The sequence below is a fragment of the Echeneis naucrates genome, chromosome 10, assembly GCF_900963305.1.
Source record: "Echeneis naucrates chromosome 10, fEcheNa1.1, whole genome shotgun sequence".
Taxonomy (NCBI): domain Eukaryota; kingdom Metazoa; phylum Chordata; class Actinopteri; order Carangiformes; family Echeneidae; genus Echeneis; species Echeneis naucrates.
In genome coordinates, this window is record NC_042520.1 from 15,986,858 (window position 1) to 16,002,021 (window position 15,164).

Here is a 15,164-nt window from a genome sequence, read left to right on the forward strand (position 1 = left end):
ACTCTGCATGGTGAACTCACAACAGGCAGGTTTTCAGCCGTGATGTACAATAACTTCGGTCTGCAGTGACACCACAGGGAAACCTTGATATGGTCAGCTCCTCTGATGCCCACAAATAACAAGAAAGAGGCTCATTCTCTTTTCAATTATTGTTGGCAAATATGATCAGCGCTCATTTACCACCAATGGCATGATGTTTGTGCAGCTGAAGGCATTCACAACTACAAGATTAGCTTTGCAGCTTGCTTCAAGGCTTTTTGGCAGAGCACAGTGACGGAGCTGTTCAATTATTCAATTTCAAAGAATTGGCCAACATTTCAAAATGCAGCAACTTGAATTAATTTTTTTTGAGGAGCTCGCCTTGACTGACTGTACAGGCCAGTTGGGGCCTCATATTTGCTCTGAGCTGGCTACTTCTGAGTTTGGTTGAACTAATAATGCACTAAAGTTTATCTGCCGCTGTAGATATACTGGCCATGTAACACTGCACCAGCTCACTTTTATTCTTTCCGTGGCTATTTGGGGGCCAAGAGACAGTCTGTCCTTACATCACTCACACAGTGCAGCTGATGCAAAGCCATAAATATCCCTCTGAGAAATAGAAAACCAAACCTGCAAGTATGTGGTTGCCCTGTAACGGCTGCAGTGGAACACCTAGCACTAACTCACCTTAAAACACTGTTGCACTGATCGGAACATAAGACATTCGCATCCAACCAGACAATGAAGAAATGCCCCCTGCGGACAAATCTATTAGCAAAGTACTGAATTATTAATTCAGCCCTCTAAGAAGGCCTCTTTTCTCAGTGTTTGTGCGAGCAAGAGAGAGAATGTTTAAGGTTACACCAGTAATAAAGCAGCAGATGGCCTTCAAGTCAAACAAGGGCACAGACGAGAATACATGACTGGATGACAGATCCAGCTGTGGTGGATAGATGGTCAAAAATCTCCCCTCTTGCTTACTGACATGATATCATCTGTAATTTCCTCTGAACATTTGATTTCAGTGGCATGGCATGTGTTTGTCGATAGAAACCAGATGGTGCTCAGGAGGTTCGGTTATAGTATCATTATGTTTACGGAATTGCAGTGGCATGAGAGTTAGGGCAAATATTTGGAAAAACTCTTTGAAGGAGTTGCAGGTCTGCCCCAAACTGGAGCACAGTCAACTGAAACAGCCTTATGACATCTTGTTTCCGAAATTTTATGACTTTCCTGTTGAAACAGGATGTTGGTGCAAACATGTCAGGAGAGATATAAGTTAAATTAAGAAGGCACCCGCCTTCTCAAAAACTCAACAAGCTGCCTCAAGATTTTTGAAGATCAGCTTTCTAAGAAAGAGATTCTTGTATGATAAGGGCCTATTGGACACGTGTTTAAAACATATTTGACCTAGTGAAGTTGACAACTATAGTTCTATGAACTACAATTACTGCTGTGACTACAAAAATACACAAAATTACATGAATATGAATACGTAACAGATAAAGTTTTCTAATCAGTTAACACATCCATTTACAAGTCATTGTTAGTCCCTCTCCCCTCAAGCTACTTTCTCGGCTATGGCTTGAAAACTATAAATTTTATCCAATTAGTTGGTGTTACATATTGGTTGTGAAACACACCGTGACAGTTACCAAGAAACTGAAGCAGATGACTTTTTTTGCGTCTTCTTTTCCAAGCCTTGCAACTTTGGGGAAAGTAACAAATGGACAGAGTTTGGACTATCCCCGCAGTAACGTCGAGATACCAGCACCAATAAAATAGCAGTCCTGCTAGAAATGTCTGTTTCAGCAGCAGAACCCAATCAACATTCAATGAGGTGGAGATGGTGCTTATGCACCAAAGTTTATCGACATGCATGAGTATAATGGCATCCAAGTTAAACTGACACAGGCTGAGCTTTTTTTGCTAGTTTGTATTTTTATTTTCAAGCCTCCAGAGAACTTCCACACATATTTAAAAGCAATGCTGTTTTTCAAGGAGTGGGAGACTGATGTTGGAAAGTATCTGAAATAAAAGTTATCAATATTTTTTTAGTTGAATAATGGGAGTATCCATGTCTGCTAGGTCAAAAGTTATTTTTCCTTTCACTGTGACTTAACAGTTTGTCTTGGCATGGTCTTGGTTCCTCTGATCTCACTGGAAAAGTATTCCTGTGAGACCAGAGAGGTCCATCATATGGATGAGAAAAGTGAGTGCAGAAGACATATTATACACAGAAAGGAGACAAGAGGATTGTCTGTTGGCAGTGTCAGAGTGTATACAAGAAAAATGTCAGGAATGCTGAGAAAGCATAGCTTTCCATGCTCACAGACAGACAAGGAAGGAAACAAGCATTCATAGACCATGGAAGCCCATTTACTAACACGCACAAACACACACACACGGTAACATATCACAGACCCACAACTTTCCAGATGACTACAAGATGATCAATCTGCATTTCCAGTATATCAAATATGAGGTAAACAATTTAATATGAAGTGACATAACAAGGAACAGTAAGTAGATCTAGTCTCAAAGAGCACTTAGCACCTTAACAAAAACAATTTAACGCGTTGATCTTTCATGAGTTATCACTTGTGATCTTTTTGCCTTACAAACTTACTGGGGCTTTTGTTTTGTCACTCCACATGTGCTTGATTGTGTAATTGCTTTTAGCTGACTGTCTGAGTTGAGATACTAATCTCATCAGCTACAAGCCAGGAAAGAAAAAGCACCCACTAAATTCATCCAATGGAAGCCCAGTGAGTGTAGGTCTGCTTTTTCTTCTTTTTCCTAAGAGATACTATATATCTTCGAAGGTTCACATCTCTGTGTTGGCCTGTTTTCATTCTCTGCGACTGTGTGATTCACTATCCGGCCTTTTTACGACAATTGTGAGTAGCCAACAGTCCCTGAAAGGTAAAGAGAGAAAACCTCACACATCTCTATATCCCCGGTACCCTGACACCTCCAACAACTGTGGGAACAAGCTACAAAAATATTAGTCACTGACCAGTTGTTCTGACTCCAATTATAAGCATAGTATTATTTTATTATTATTTTTTTTTTCTTTCTTGTTTTCAGACTGGGAGAAATTATTAATTTCCATGAAAGTGCTTAGGCTAAAATTGTTCAAGCAAAATTTATTGAGAGGCTGTTGAATGAGAAACACTTTGCAATACAGAAAATATCAGACATATTTCTGAAGAAAAGAAAATATTCTGCACACGTTATTTACTTGGATTGTAGAAAAACCAGCCTCCTACAATGGTTGATTAGTCAAGATAATTCAACTACAACTCATCCACTGACATTCAACCTACAGTTTGCCTTGCCCATCTAGACTGAGATTCCTGTAAGTCAACACCAACAATCTCCCACAAAAAAAAAAAAAAAACTGTTTTCTTTAGGACCATGCCTCACGTGAAGTTTTAACAGCAGTTTGTTTTTTCTAGTTAGAGGAAAATGATTCTTGTCATGAATCCAAGAGGAGCATTGCATTTCTGACTGTGGTGCCTGCCAGAGAGCAGAGCAGAGATAAGACATGTACTGACAACATTGGTGATGACTGCTGCCCTCAAACACACCTGAGTGTGAGGCCTCTTAGTCTGAACAGCAAACTGCCCAAACCAGCATAAGCTATACATTACATTTTTTTAACAGCTAAGAAGCAAAGAATATCTGAATGAGATAAGTGTTACTAATTCAATGCTAATTGAGTGGGTCGAATTTTGAAACTGAGACTGAGACTTTACCGTGTAGAGTAAAAAACAGCATTGACTCATTTATAGATCACATATTTGAATCCCCAAATGATCTCTGAAATACAAAACTGCTAATATTTCACAGAATTGATGAACTAATAAATGTACATCGGTCTAACAGTTAGAGGACCAGCCTCTCAGGCCGCAATATAGCAATGCCCGTGCAGAAAGAATACATAACAAAACGTCACATCAGTGAGTGCAAATGCTGGCAGCAGTGTTGGAATGATTTCTTGTGCATGCAGGCGTCTGTGACTGCAAGTGTGAGACGGTGTGTTTGTCAGGCAAAGCAGCACTGCACTTATAAGGCCTGGAAAATGGTTGCTGCTTTTTTTTTTCTGATTGTGGCCTTAGTTTATAATGTATTTGAAAATCCACTCAGTAAAGAAGTAATGATTGAACATGGAGAGCAGAAAAGTACTACAAAAAGAAACGACATCATGTCCTTGACTGAATTCTTTAATGCAAAGTTTCTGCCTGCTAAAACTGACTGGATAAAGGCTGGTGTGATATGAAAATGAGCTGCGCAGTCTACAGGAATAGTCTTTCATTCTCGCACATCCAACAAATGATAACTTGTATATTCTTAGGTATCGTCAATTTGTGGTGGCCAAAGTTGTAGTGAAGACTGAACAGACTATTGTGAATAGATCCAGGCTTTTGTAGTGATGGTTGTAAAGGGATACATTAGGTCATCTTCAATGGAAAGCTACAATACGAGCACAAAAACACATCACAGAAATGGAGAGGAGTAATATAATAATAAAAAGTTCCTTACCCGTGACACGGTGAGAGGCATGCTGAAGTCCTTGCCACCCTGCAGCCTGAAGCCCCAAGGCGCTGGGCCACTGAGGGTTACGGAGTATGCACTCATAGCCTTGAAGAGGAGAAAGAAGGAAATGGTGTCTTAATAAAGACGAAAGCCTGGAAAAGGTTTCTGAGGGCAAATATCCTTCTTTTCATCCCAGTAGCCTAGCTGATGAATGTCTCCATCTCTCTCCAATACTAATACACATTTACTGTTTGCATGGATTAAATTTGGACACAGTTGTGTTGTAAGAATAACTGTGTGACATTAATAGATAAAATATGTTTTGGGTTTTTTTTTTTTGGTAGAAATAATCACTTGCACTTTTTAAATCAATTTACAAGACAATGGAACACTCGGGGTGCTGCTAAGACACAATATTTGTCAACACACAAACAAATAGGCTGTCATCAATTGCATCATGAGCTGAGGGCAGTATTTATACAGACATCCACTTCAGAGGTTTGTCTTTGGCACTCATGTAAATCAATACCAAAGACAACATTAGTATCATAATTCAACACAGCAATAATACCAGCAGGGGCATTCAGCAATTACTTTCTCTTTCCAGTGAGTGAGAGTAAGCAATTTATTGTTTTAAATTTAGAATTAGATCATTAAATGGTATTATAATCAAACACAGTTCTGCTTTCCACCAACATACCAATTTGCCTTTATATTTCCTGATATTTTACATAATTACTGCAGCTGTGAAAGCAGTGTTAAACAGCTTCATGAGAACTTCTTATTGACAGTCAGTGGCACAGCATTAAATAACCAGGTAGTTTTAACAACCACTGGAAATTTGAGATGGAGGACTACGTCTTTTGCGAGTTCCAGCTGTACCATTGACCTCTGTACTTGCCCCCAAGTACAGACCCTTGCCCCCTCCCCTCCCCTCAACCCTACCAGGTGCCACACAGCTAGCTACCCAAGATGCCACCACAGAAACCTACCTTGTCCTCAAGGGCCGGCCACTAGCCCAGACCTGTGAGAAAGCTAGATAGTGAGTACGCTAGGGCAAGTAGATTCTCTCTCTGGTGGCAAACCCTACTCCCCCAAACACTGTCTGTGACACAGGCGAACCCTAGCCTCTCCTCACTCCTCAGAGGCTATATAAGGAATGTAAAACTACACCAAACTATTTCAGCCCAACACCCACATGAGTCACGGCGAGAGAGAGAGCGAGTGGGAGAGAGAAAGAGAGAGACAGAGAGAACAAGAGAGAGAGATGTGGTAGAGGAGAAGGGGAGCGGTAACGTCAACTACCCCATATACTTGCAAAACCTTTCTATGTAAAAGTCACTATCACTTTTTTAAAGTGCACTTGAGAGGCAACAGACAGCTGCAACTGAAGTATAACGCTACATTCTTTCTGGAGGGAATGAAACAGTACAACCAAACCATCAATTATATTACATTAACATCAAGTCTTCAGAGCAACATAGGTGCTCACTTATAGGGAAAGTGTATAGAGCTGTGTGTGTGTGTGTGTGTGTGTGTGTGTGTGTGTGTGGCAAATGTACTTTTGTCAACACTGTCTAGATTATATAGACTAAACAACAGTTTTAATTACCAAAACTTGTATTCGTTAATTGCCACCTTTCTTACAACATCCCTCCTATAGAGAAGCCCAGGAGGCAAGAAATCGATTATGGGAGACTGCATGAGACAGCAAAGTGGAAGAAAAAACCATATCAGCAACAGGTAATGGATTCAATTAGATTTCACTGGTGAGAATACTTAGTGGTAATTTTAGATGTTTTAAACAGATTATAATAAAACTGTGGAAGTAACAGCATGAATCTGGATGCATTGAAAAAATACCACTGTTTATTTAAACTAAGTGGAGGAAGTATTACATTAGGTGAATAAATATGTTCGTCGTGTGTGTACTCGTTCGAGTGCTCCTGTTTATGGTCTTGCTATTTATATATTCTCCTCTGGTGTCACTATACTGTTTCTATAGGAAGTTTTACCTTTAATGAGAATACGAGGAATTACTTGGTCCTTTTTATTTTCTTTGGCAAGGAGGCCACACAATCAGTTTACAGAGCTTAGCTTTACATTTTTTCAGTGAGTCCAACACAATAATTTGCAAAGTAATGAAAGACTACAGTGTGAACACCGAGGTGGGACTATCGACTAACACTGTGGAGAAGGAAGCAGAGTGGATCAACAAAAAAAGTAGAGAAACTCTCTAACAAAGTAGTTTTGCAGCGCTACAGACCGATAGTGGCTCAGAGCAGCCGGCCAAAGCCCCGATCCGCTCCGTCACAGACACAACACGACCCATTCAGTAAGTCAACACTGAAGGAGGTCGGCTTTAAAAGTTACTAACGAGCGCATTCACACGTCCCATCAGATGGATTATCTTACCCCCTGTTCTTCCGTCTGCTCGCCAGACATCACGGCTCAGTCTGCCGATCGGGAGAAAATGAAAAAAGTCACTGGGTGAAGTCGGCTAACTTTCGGACTTCCTTGAAGCGGACGTCAGGAAGCCGCCGCGGATCCCTCGGTGAGCAGCGGGCTCCTTCCCTCGGAATCTTTTTTAGCAGGACCCGGCGGAGACGTCAGAAGTCACATGGCCGCTCTTCGTTTCACACACCTCAGAGTCCGTCCACAGGCTGGGGAGGATAAGGAGCCAACATGTACCAACTTTTACTGGACTTTTTGGAACTCAGTATCAGGTCCCAAAGAGCGGCTTTGGAGCCTACCTGGGCAGGAATTCATTAATAATATAATATAGCTTAACTAACGTACACAAATGCCCCAACTCTGTTTGCATGCAACTAAAAAGGGATGTACTGTAGAGAACAAAGCGGGCATCTTTCCCCGGCCTGCACCCATGGGTCCTGTCCAATGTGGTAGATTGTTTACATTAAAATGAAATTCAACTTTATGTCTCATTCTTTATTTTCTTGCTACATTTCACTTCTATTCAATTCTGAATGTGTCAGCACTGTTGCTATAAACTACACCGACGGCCTATTCCTCCTTTAGGGCCTATCTGTATATCACGTTGAAACTGCGGCACACAGTCTTTGTCAAACAAGAGATGACAGCATGTGTACTAATCTTAAAATGAATGGGGGATTAAAATGCGCCATGCCAGCAAAAAGGGTTCCTGGATGGTTGGATATGTGACACACCTAATGTTATTAACACTGATGGTAGTAGTGGCAGCATACCTCGTAATAGAGATTGAAGAAAGATAGCAGCGTTCCAGAGATTCATCTGTTTTGACTTTTGATCAAATGAACCTGACAGCCGGAGGACCAGCAGATGGAGACAGAGTCTACAGACAGGGCCGGCCGGCCCCCGGTGCTGCCCTGCCTCATCATCATCACCGACACTGAAGTAGGGAACTCATGAATCATCGGTGAAGGCCTCTAGTCAGATCTCAGATCGGTTAACACGGATGATTTAGCTGCCTTTGCTGTTGCTCCCAGTCATCAGTCTACCCAGAGCAGTCGACATCTTGAATCAAAGCTGCAACAGCCGGTGGTCTGATTTTTTTATTTTTTTTTTTGGAGGGGGGGGTTGTACGTTAGCTAGGTCAACCCGCCGAGCTCGGTTACAACTTGTTAACACTTTTGTGAAAGATGGCTGACAACGGAGCACACCCGACTGAAGAGGATCCAGCGGCAGCTTTCCTGGCCCAACAGGAGAGTGAGATAGCCGGGATAGAAAACGACGGAGACGGGTTTGGGGCTCTGGAGGGTGCTGACGCCCAGCAGCCGGCGGAGCCGCCGACGACCAACTACGGCAAGTTTGTGACGGAGCTAACAGGCTAACAGCTAGCACGTCTAACCACAGCTAGCTAACATGTCTACCGGTAACTGAGCTGGACTGGGAGCATTTAGCAAATAATGGCCGCGTCTTCACACAGTAACATCGACAACAACACAACTCAATAAAGGCAGGCGGTCCCTTCAGTTCACACTGTCTAACCCACTTTAAAACCTAACTAGTCCTGCGTTAGCTGTGTGGTTAGCATAGCCTAGCTCCCTGTCAGCGTTTGGTCAGGTCAGTAAAGATTAGTAAAGCTCATCTGACTGACGTTGTGACAAACTCGAACTACAGACCAACAAAAATGCCCAGAGCTTGAGCTGTAGCTGTACAAAACTCGTGTGAGAGCTGCTTATACTTGACCGGAAAATCCTGTCTTTTAAACTGACAGCTACAGAAACAACAACAGTGCCCAAACAGGTGCTGCTGCATTTCCATAAGATAAAGTGACAGACATCGGTTAGCGCCAGTGTCGGGGCTGTTAAGGGGGAAGGTAGCAGCCCAACTAAACTTTACACTGTTTTCTTGTCCAAAATGACAGACTGCTTCGGGGGCGAGCCCGCCACACTGAATGGAGATATGTTTCAGGTGAGTTTCATATACATCTATTGTCTGAGATTTGGTTTGGATCACAAGGAAAGACTAACTGTTCAAATGGCTGTTTGAGGGTAAAGGTGTTTGTGTTTGAATGGGTGGTCGGTTCAGATCAATATTCAGCCACATCAAATCATTTTATTTCTCTCATCTGATCACCCTTATACATATGATGGGACTGATTTATAGTCTCACCAGTAAGTGGATTAAAATCTCCCCCTAATGGAGGAAATGTTTCTTGTGCTTCCAAAGGAGCCCAATGGCCCAACAGACAGCTATGCAGCCATCGCCCAGGTGGATATTCAGAGACAGGAGCCAGAGAGCTTACGTAAGTGGAGGGAGGAGCAGAAGGAACGCCTTGAAGCATTAGGTGAGCAAAGATGGTGTCGATGAACTACTATTTACATCATATAATATCTGCCCTTCTTTGCAGCTGAAATGAGCTGCTGTGATTTCGCCACTGTGTCTTTTTTGATGTTAACCTTGAAGAGCAATAATGTATTCTATCGAAAACATGACACAATTAAATGTAATAATATGTAATAGTATGTCTAACATCTCAGTAGTTTCTTTAAACAATTTATTTCCCTCTATTCACGGGTCACTGACTTCAGTGTTATCTGCTCTTACACCCAAACAAGACTCGGCATCCAAGGCAGCAGAGGCAGAGTGGAGGGAGAAGGCCAAAAAGGAGCTGGAGGACTGGCATGTGCACCAGAATGAGCAGATGGAAAAGAACAAGGCCAACAACAGGTAAGTGTCTGGCATGTCCATATTAACATGAAGACATTTAAGAGTTGGTTTGCTGTTGTCATCTGGCAATTCTGTAATAACTACATGGACACATTCTACCCATTTTCAAAGCTCAAGTGTTGTGTTTGCACACTGTAATTTTTCTCAGTAAAAATAATTAAATATGGTGTTTTTACTTTACATGCCAAATCAGATGCCCTGTGTGGCTACAGAACAGGCTATGCTATGTATTAGGTGGACTTTATCCACATCACTGTGTCCATCATCCGTTTGACTAAATGTTAAATGTTTGGTCTAGATAATTGAATTGCACCACTGAGCCTACTGATTTGTGTAGTTTGACAGCCGCATGTTGATAAGTATTTAAAATATGGCTGATAAACGTATTTCATGTTTTTTATTGAAAGACAGTCAGTCCTCTGTTTGAAGCTTTACTCAAGTTGCTGTCAACTCTGCTCTGAAGAATATTGCAGCCTTTTCTTTTTCTTGACCAAGCTAACCCATTCTTCTCTCACACTTTCCAACAGACTCTGTCCAAGTCTGGCACGGTATCACTCTGCATCTGTGACTAGCTAGTTTCCTCTTTTGTGTATGTGAAAGCCCCAAGAGACAATCCTCTGATGAGATAGTAGTCTAAAACTCCCAGTCCAGTTGAAAAACCTGGAAAACATAACAGGAAGCTTGCTAGCTGAAAGGAATGCCACTGGAAGAAAGTAAATGCAGAAATCACCCTAGTTTGTTGTATGTGACTGACATACCCCTCAAACTCGCCATTTTTTTATTTCTTTGCAACAGCGTATAGACATAGTGACTGATTTGGATTAGTTGTAGAAGTTTTTACTTTTGCCACTTTCATCATCAGAAATGTCTCAGTTGCTTAGATATTTCTTTAACACAGCCTAACTTTTCTCTGCCTGTTGTTTGACACTGAACCTGTTCTCCTTTCTCCTTCTTTTTCCTGCTTTCTTGGTCTTGCCTGCGTACTAGGATTGCTGACAAAGCTTTCTACAAACAGCCCAACTCTGATGTTATAGGCTTTGTGTAGGTCTAGAGTTCTCATGCTTTTTAAAGTTGTATGCACTATTCCATAAATTACCATGATTTATTTATTTATTTATTTTTTACCTGATGCATGCCCCAAAACTAAAATAAGCAGTCTAATCTATTATTGTATTTTTGTTTTATTATTGTGGCTTTAACTTTGTGTTGAACACCATGTTTGGCTCAGGCAGGGTTTGCAGTTGTGGAAATTGTTGTGTCATACTGCGTCTCATTTGTATCTTTCCCTGGTCTTCCTTCCTACCTGTAGATCATCAGAGGAGGCTTTCCTGGCAGAGACCGATGGTGACAGCCCAGGATCTGAATGGGAGAGAGTAGCCCGTCTCTGTGACTTCAATCCCAAAACCAACAAACAGGCAAAGGATGTTTCTCGAATGCGTTCTGTCCTCATCTCTCTCAAACAGACGCCTCTAGTTCGCTAAAGATCACAGGGAGAATCCATGTTCTCCATGGAAACATTGCCTTTTCAGTTTTAAGTTCGTATGTCCACCTCCAAAAACTTTCTGGTATCTTCATAATCTTTGATAACTTTCCCACCTTTCTTGATGCCTGTTACAATAAATTACGATCCTTAACCTCACCCTCCTGTGAGAAGATGAAGGACTGCTCTATTGTTACAACATTGTTTAGCTGGGCAGTTTTATCACTGCAGCATATAAGAATATATTGTTGCTATAACATTCCCCTTAACTTATAAACTATTATTAGGTCAACTTTTATTGCATGCCTCTGCCAATATTTTCAATGCACAATTTTTAGATCTTTTATAAAATAGCATTTTGGTCAGCCTCCAACACTTCACATATGCTACAGGAACTCTTAAAGATTAGACTGTAACCACATTTGCATCACGATGTAAAACTCTAAACACAGATCCTTCGTTCACATTTTGTTGTATTATATCCCTAATGCCGTGTTTATGGTAGCTAGCATATTTTTCTCTTTCACACAAAGATGCTTGTGGCCTTTTTATCTAACTCTTATTCCACTTCAGAGTATTTAGTCAGATGGATTTCCTCTCCAATTGGGCAATTTCAGCCGGGGGGAAAAAAAAGGAAAAAAAAAAAACCAACCAAAGATTTCTGCTATCATCTAAATTTTCAGACTTCACATAATTAATGGCTTGTCCTATTCTTCATTTCACTGGCTTTCTCAGCAAAAGTTTTTGTGTCAACTGTATTTTATATTTTTAAAACAGCAATCCGTTTTGAACATCACTGTCTCCACATTGTTTCACATGTTGCCTATTTGGACATTATGAATACTACAAAAGTGAATGTTAAAAGGGAACTGGAAAATAAAAACAATGGAGTATTTATTACCTTATTATGATTTAATTTGTTCTTAAATACTTACCAGCTAAGACTTTAGCCATGAAAATACCCCAGAGATAATCACTTGCATCCCAGTTTGTTCAACTGATGTGCAAGGAGCTAAAATTATATTTGACCAAGTACCAATATCCACTTTTGCATACTCTGAAGCACACTCTACTGATGGTGCAAAAAATTACCTATGTGGGGAATTTACCCACAATGTTTCTCATCCAAGTGTAAAGAAGTCTAAGATCAAGTTTTCAGGTGAACACAGTTCTCCACTTCTTATTCAACAAAGGCATGAAAGGCAAATTTGTTTTCCCGAGATGTGAGACACTGTACACTTAATAACTGAAATGCCTCTGCATAAGTGGTTGCACAGATTCTGTTTCCTTCCTAATGAATGATTTTCATGTGGCATTAAGAACTGAAGAAATTAAGGTGGACATTGAAACTGGGTTAGTGTTTTTAGAAAATCTACTCCCATTTTAAATTAACTCACCCCAGCCATTAATATACAAACTGTGTTCACAACCCTCCCTGCTAGTTTTCTTTTTTTTACTTGTATAATAAAGGTTGTATAAGAAATAGATATCCCCAAAATACTGTTTTGAGTGTGATGTTTTATCTCAAATGCACACCAGACACTAAGTTCAATTATATTTAAATTCATATCAGAAGACAGTCTTTATTATAGATTCAGTGATAATACATAGAATAATTCAACCCCTAATTTGGAAGAACAGGAAGAATAGGCATGATTTATCAGATTTTGTGCCTCAGCACTGTTAAAGAAAGTACAATTTAAGAAGTCTAGCTTGCTCTGTAGCTTTGGTCAAGAGCCAATCATTCTTTGTTCTGCAGGGTTAGCTTAAAGTAACCTTTGAAACCACGAGTGATTCCCAGTTTCCGAACAAAAATAAATAGTGTTGGATGATGTTTAAACAATAAATTGCTCAGTTACGATCAGTCTAACTTGCATTTGGCTGTCGTCTTGATTCCAAGCGGTAAGGTAAATTTCATGTGTGACAGCAGAGGTGTGTGATTGTCACGTCTTTATTCCTTGGGTCTCAGAGCTGTGGCAAGGACACCAAAAACAAGGGCAACTACTGTAAAGCCTTGAGCAGCTATACGTCCCCTCATCAGCAGCTGGGACTGATGGGTTTTCCCTTGTTGGAAGGCACGAAGACCATATAACAGCGCTCCTGCTGTTGCCAAGCAACCTGGAATACAAACGAGAAATTTTACATTTATAACCAGCGTCTGATAGAACAAAGGCCACACAGAAAAGGTCAGATTGGCTTAACTGGTGCCCAGTGAAAGCCATGTTTCAATAGGAACATGAAGGTCGGGCTAGTAATACTGCACGGTCCTTTGGCCCAATAACACTGTGTTCATTTATCAGTGTTAGGTTTATCAAAGTAAAAGGCAGCATGGGCAATACAGGCAGGTGGTATGAAGAGTCAAGCCACAGGTTTTAGTTTTAGAAGCTGTAAAACTGTTTGGAAAGAAGCCTGAACACTGACATCACCACATAGAAGGACAGCCCAGCACAACTCTCAGAAACACACATCGGAAGCTGTCCCAACTATCCCAACAAAGATTTCAGATTTCCATCTTGTCATCCTATTTCTAAAATGGAATAATATTTGAAATGCTGCCATTACACAAAACGAAAATGCATATTATATGCACAATACACACACACACACACACACACACATATATGAGGGGGAACAAAGTTAAATGTATGTATTGCATGCAACATCTGGAATTTTGCAATAACACTACAGCTACGGACAAAACATCCAAACACAACACAACCGAGTGCTGAATGAAGCCACGGCCCCCATTGAGTGTATGCTGTGTAGTCAGAACACATACGAGTTTACACAATTATTACCATTTACAATACGCATAAACGCACTTGATCAGTAAGAGAGGCCATACTGCTGTATATTTACATTTAGCTCCACATATTTAGTATCCATTCTGTTATATTCCGTCGTCTCTTCCAGCTGGCCAACATATCTCTATCCACAGAATATTCCCAAAAGCAGGAGAGATTTTTAACGAGAGAAGAAGAAACTGTCCAGGCCGAGCACCGATGAACAGATTGTTTTTCTGTTGACAAAAGCAGCCCCCACGTCTCTGAATCAGCTGCTCCAAATGAAGGACGTGTGTCCGACAGGGGGTCTTGTGTAACTCACCTATGGGGACGAACGGGTTCTGCTTGGTTTTTCTCATTAACTTCTCCTTAAAGGTCTCATCCTGGAAGCGGGTCCGGACATTGAAGCCTTCTATGGCCGGCGGCCCGGTCAGGGGTCCGGGCAGCGGCGCTTTCGGTCTTTCCGCTGAAACCGATGGTGTCTCAGCCGCCGCCATTCTTCTCACCCCGATAGGCGGAAGTTAAAGGTTGCACTTCCGCTTACACTTCAAAATAAAGGTCGGCGCGTTTACGACTTCCCGTCGATGGATTTCGTTTTTTGATCACTTTTCCTGGAAAACGTGACGTGAATTTTTTTGTACTGTTGTACTCTTGTACTCTTGAGTTGAATGGAATGAACGCCTTATAGTTAGTTTTTATAGTTCTATTTTTTATATGGCACCAGGCCAGGGACTAACTCAATTATGAAAATAATTCAGATAAAATCATGCTTTTTTTATCCTTCCAATTAGGAAATTGTGGAAACAAAATTGCAGTACCTGAAAAAAGTTTCGTTTATATCTCTGTTCTGTTAAATCAGTGCAGACATTTTCAGTGCTTGTGGTCCATGGCAGATCTGATGTATAAGAGCTGTGAAGTTCCACTGATTTGCCTGAAAAAACAGCGATTTTGTGTTGCAGAGGGTTGTTTTTGATTTAGTTGCACTTGGGATAGATTTACAAAGAGTGGAAGTGTTGCTTTAAGTTTGAATCAGGGTTTGGACACACATATTCTGCTGATCAGCCATTTAAAGCATGAACGTTGAACTGTTCTGAGTCCACATAATGACAGGACTAAAATTAAACTTGAAAAAAGTTAAATAGTTTTTCCAAAATCTTAACTACGAATATAATATAGCGCTATTCTCCTCTGCCCAACTGGTA

The 15,164-nt window shown here is 40.9% G+C and overlaps 3 protein-coding genes across 6 annotated transcripts in view; 1 reads left to right on the top strand and 2 right to left on the bottom strand.

Moving 5' to 3' along the window:
• The window catches only part of pdlim7 (PDZ and LIM domain 7), a 31,327-nt gene extending 23,299 nt beyond the window's left edge, over nt 1-8,028 (bottom strand). The window contains exons 1-3 of one of the 2 annotated variants that reach the window (XM_029512939.1): nt 7,752-8,028; nt 6,940-7,187; nt 4,531-4,629 (exon numbers count right to left, since the gene is read on the bottom strand). In XM_029512939.1, coding sequence (XP_029368799.1) covers nt 4,531-4,629; nt 6,940-6,969 — 129 coding nt within the window. In that variant the 5' untranslated portion in view covers nt 6,970-7,187; nt 7,752-8,028. Of the gene's footprint in view, nt 1-4,530; nt 4,630-5,516; nt 5,654-6,939; nt 7,188-7,751 lie in introns of those variants that run through there. The other variant, XM_029512940.1, reaches the window with a different exon arrangement.
• On the top strand, nt 7,843-11,883 carry cltb (clathrin, light chain B). 3 transcript variants are annotated; one of them, XM_029512942.1, is made up of 6 exons: nt 7,843-8,336; nt 8,911-8,940; nt 9,199-9,316; nt 9,588-9,699; nt 10,687-10,740; nt 11,009-11,883. In XM_029512942.1, the coding sequence occupies exons 1-6, from the start codon at nt 8,166-8,168 to the stop codon at nt 11,178-11,180; spliced, it is 657 nt and encodes a 218-aa protein (XP_029368802.1). In that variant the 5' UTR covers nt 7,843-8,165; the 3' UTR covers nt 11,181-11,883. The 3 variants fall into 3 exon arrangements, with proteins under 3 accessions (XP_029368802.1, XP_029368803.1, XP_029368801.1); XM_029512943.1 differs by lacking the exon at nt 10,687-10,740 and having other exon boundaries at nt 7,877-8,336; XM_029512941.1 differs by lacking the exon at nt 10,687-10,740 and having other exon boundaries at nt 7,889-8,328; nt 8,894-8,940.
• Nucleotides 11,884-12,732: 849 nt separating this feature from the next.
• On the bottom strand, nt 12,733-14,477 carry higd2a (HIG1 hypoxia inducible domain family, member 2A). Its single transcript, XM_029512945.1, has 2 exons — nt 14,285-14,477; nt 12,733-13,297 (listed from the first exon to the last, which is right to left on the bottom strand). Exons 1-2 carry the CDS (start codon nt 14,457-14,459, stop codon nt 13,131-13,133), a joined length of 342 nt encoding a protein of 113 aa, XP_029368805.1. The 5' UTR covers nt 14,460-14,477; the 3' UTR covers nt 12,733-13,130.
• Nucleotides 14,478-15,164: the final 687 nt, after the last annotated feature.

Bases quoted from the DNA above. Each gene is read 5' to 3' on its own strand.
- cltb (XM_029512942.1), top strand. From the start codon at position 8,166: ATGGCTGACAACGGAGCACACCCGACTGAAGAGGATCCAGCGGCAGCT. The intron at 8,337-8,910 runs GTGACGGAGCTA...TTCGGGGGCGAG, and splicing joins CGACCAACTACGGCAAGTTT to CCCGCCACACTGAATGGAGA. The intron at 10,741-11,008 runs GTAGGTCTAGAG...TCCTACCTGTAG, and splicing joins TCTGATGTTATAGGCTTTGT to ATCATCAGAGGAGGCTTTCC.
- higd2a (XM_029512945.1), bottom strand. From the start codon at position 14,459: ATGGCGGCGGCTGAGACACCATCGGTTTCAGCGGAAAGACCGAAAGCG. The intron at 13,298-14,284 runs GTGAGTTACACA...TTTGTATTCCAG, and splicing joins GAACCCGTTCGTCCCCATAG to GTTGCTTGGCAACAGCAGGA.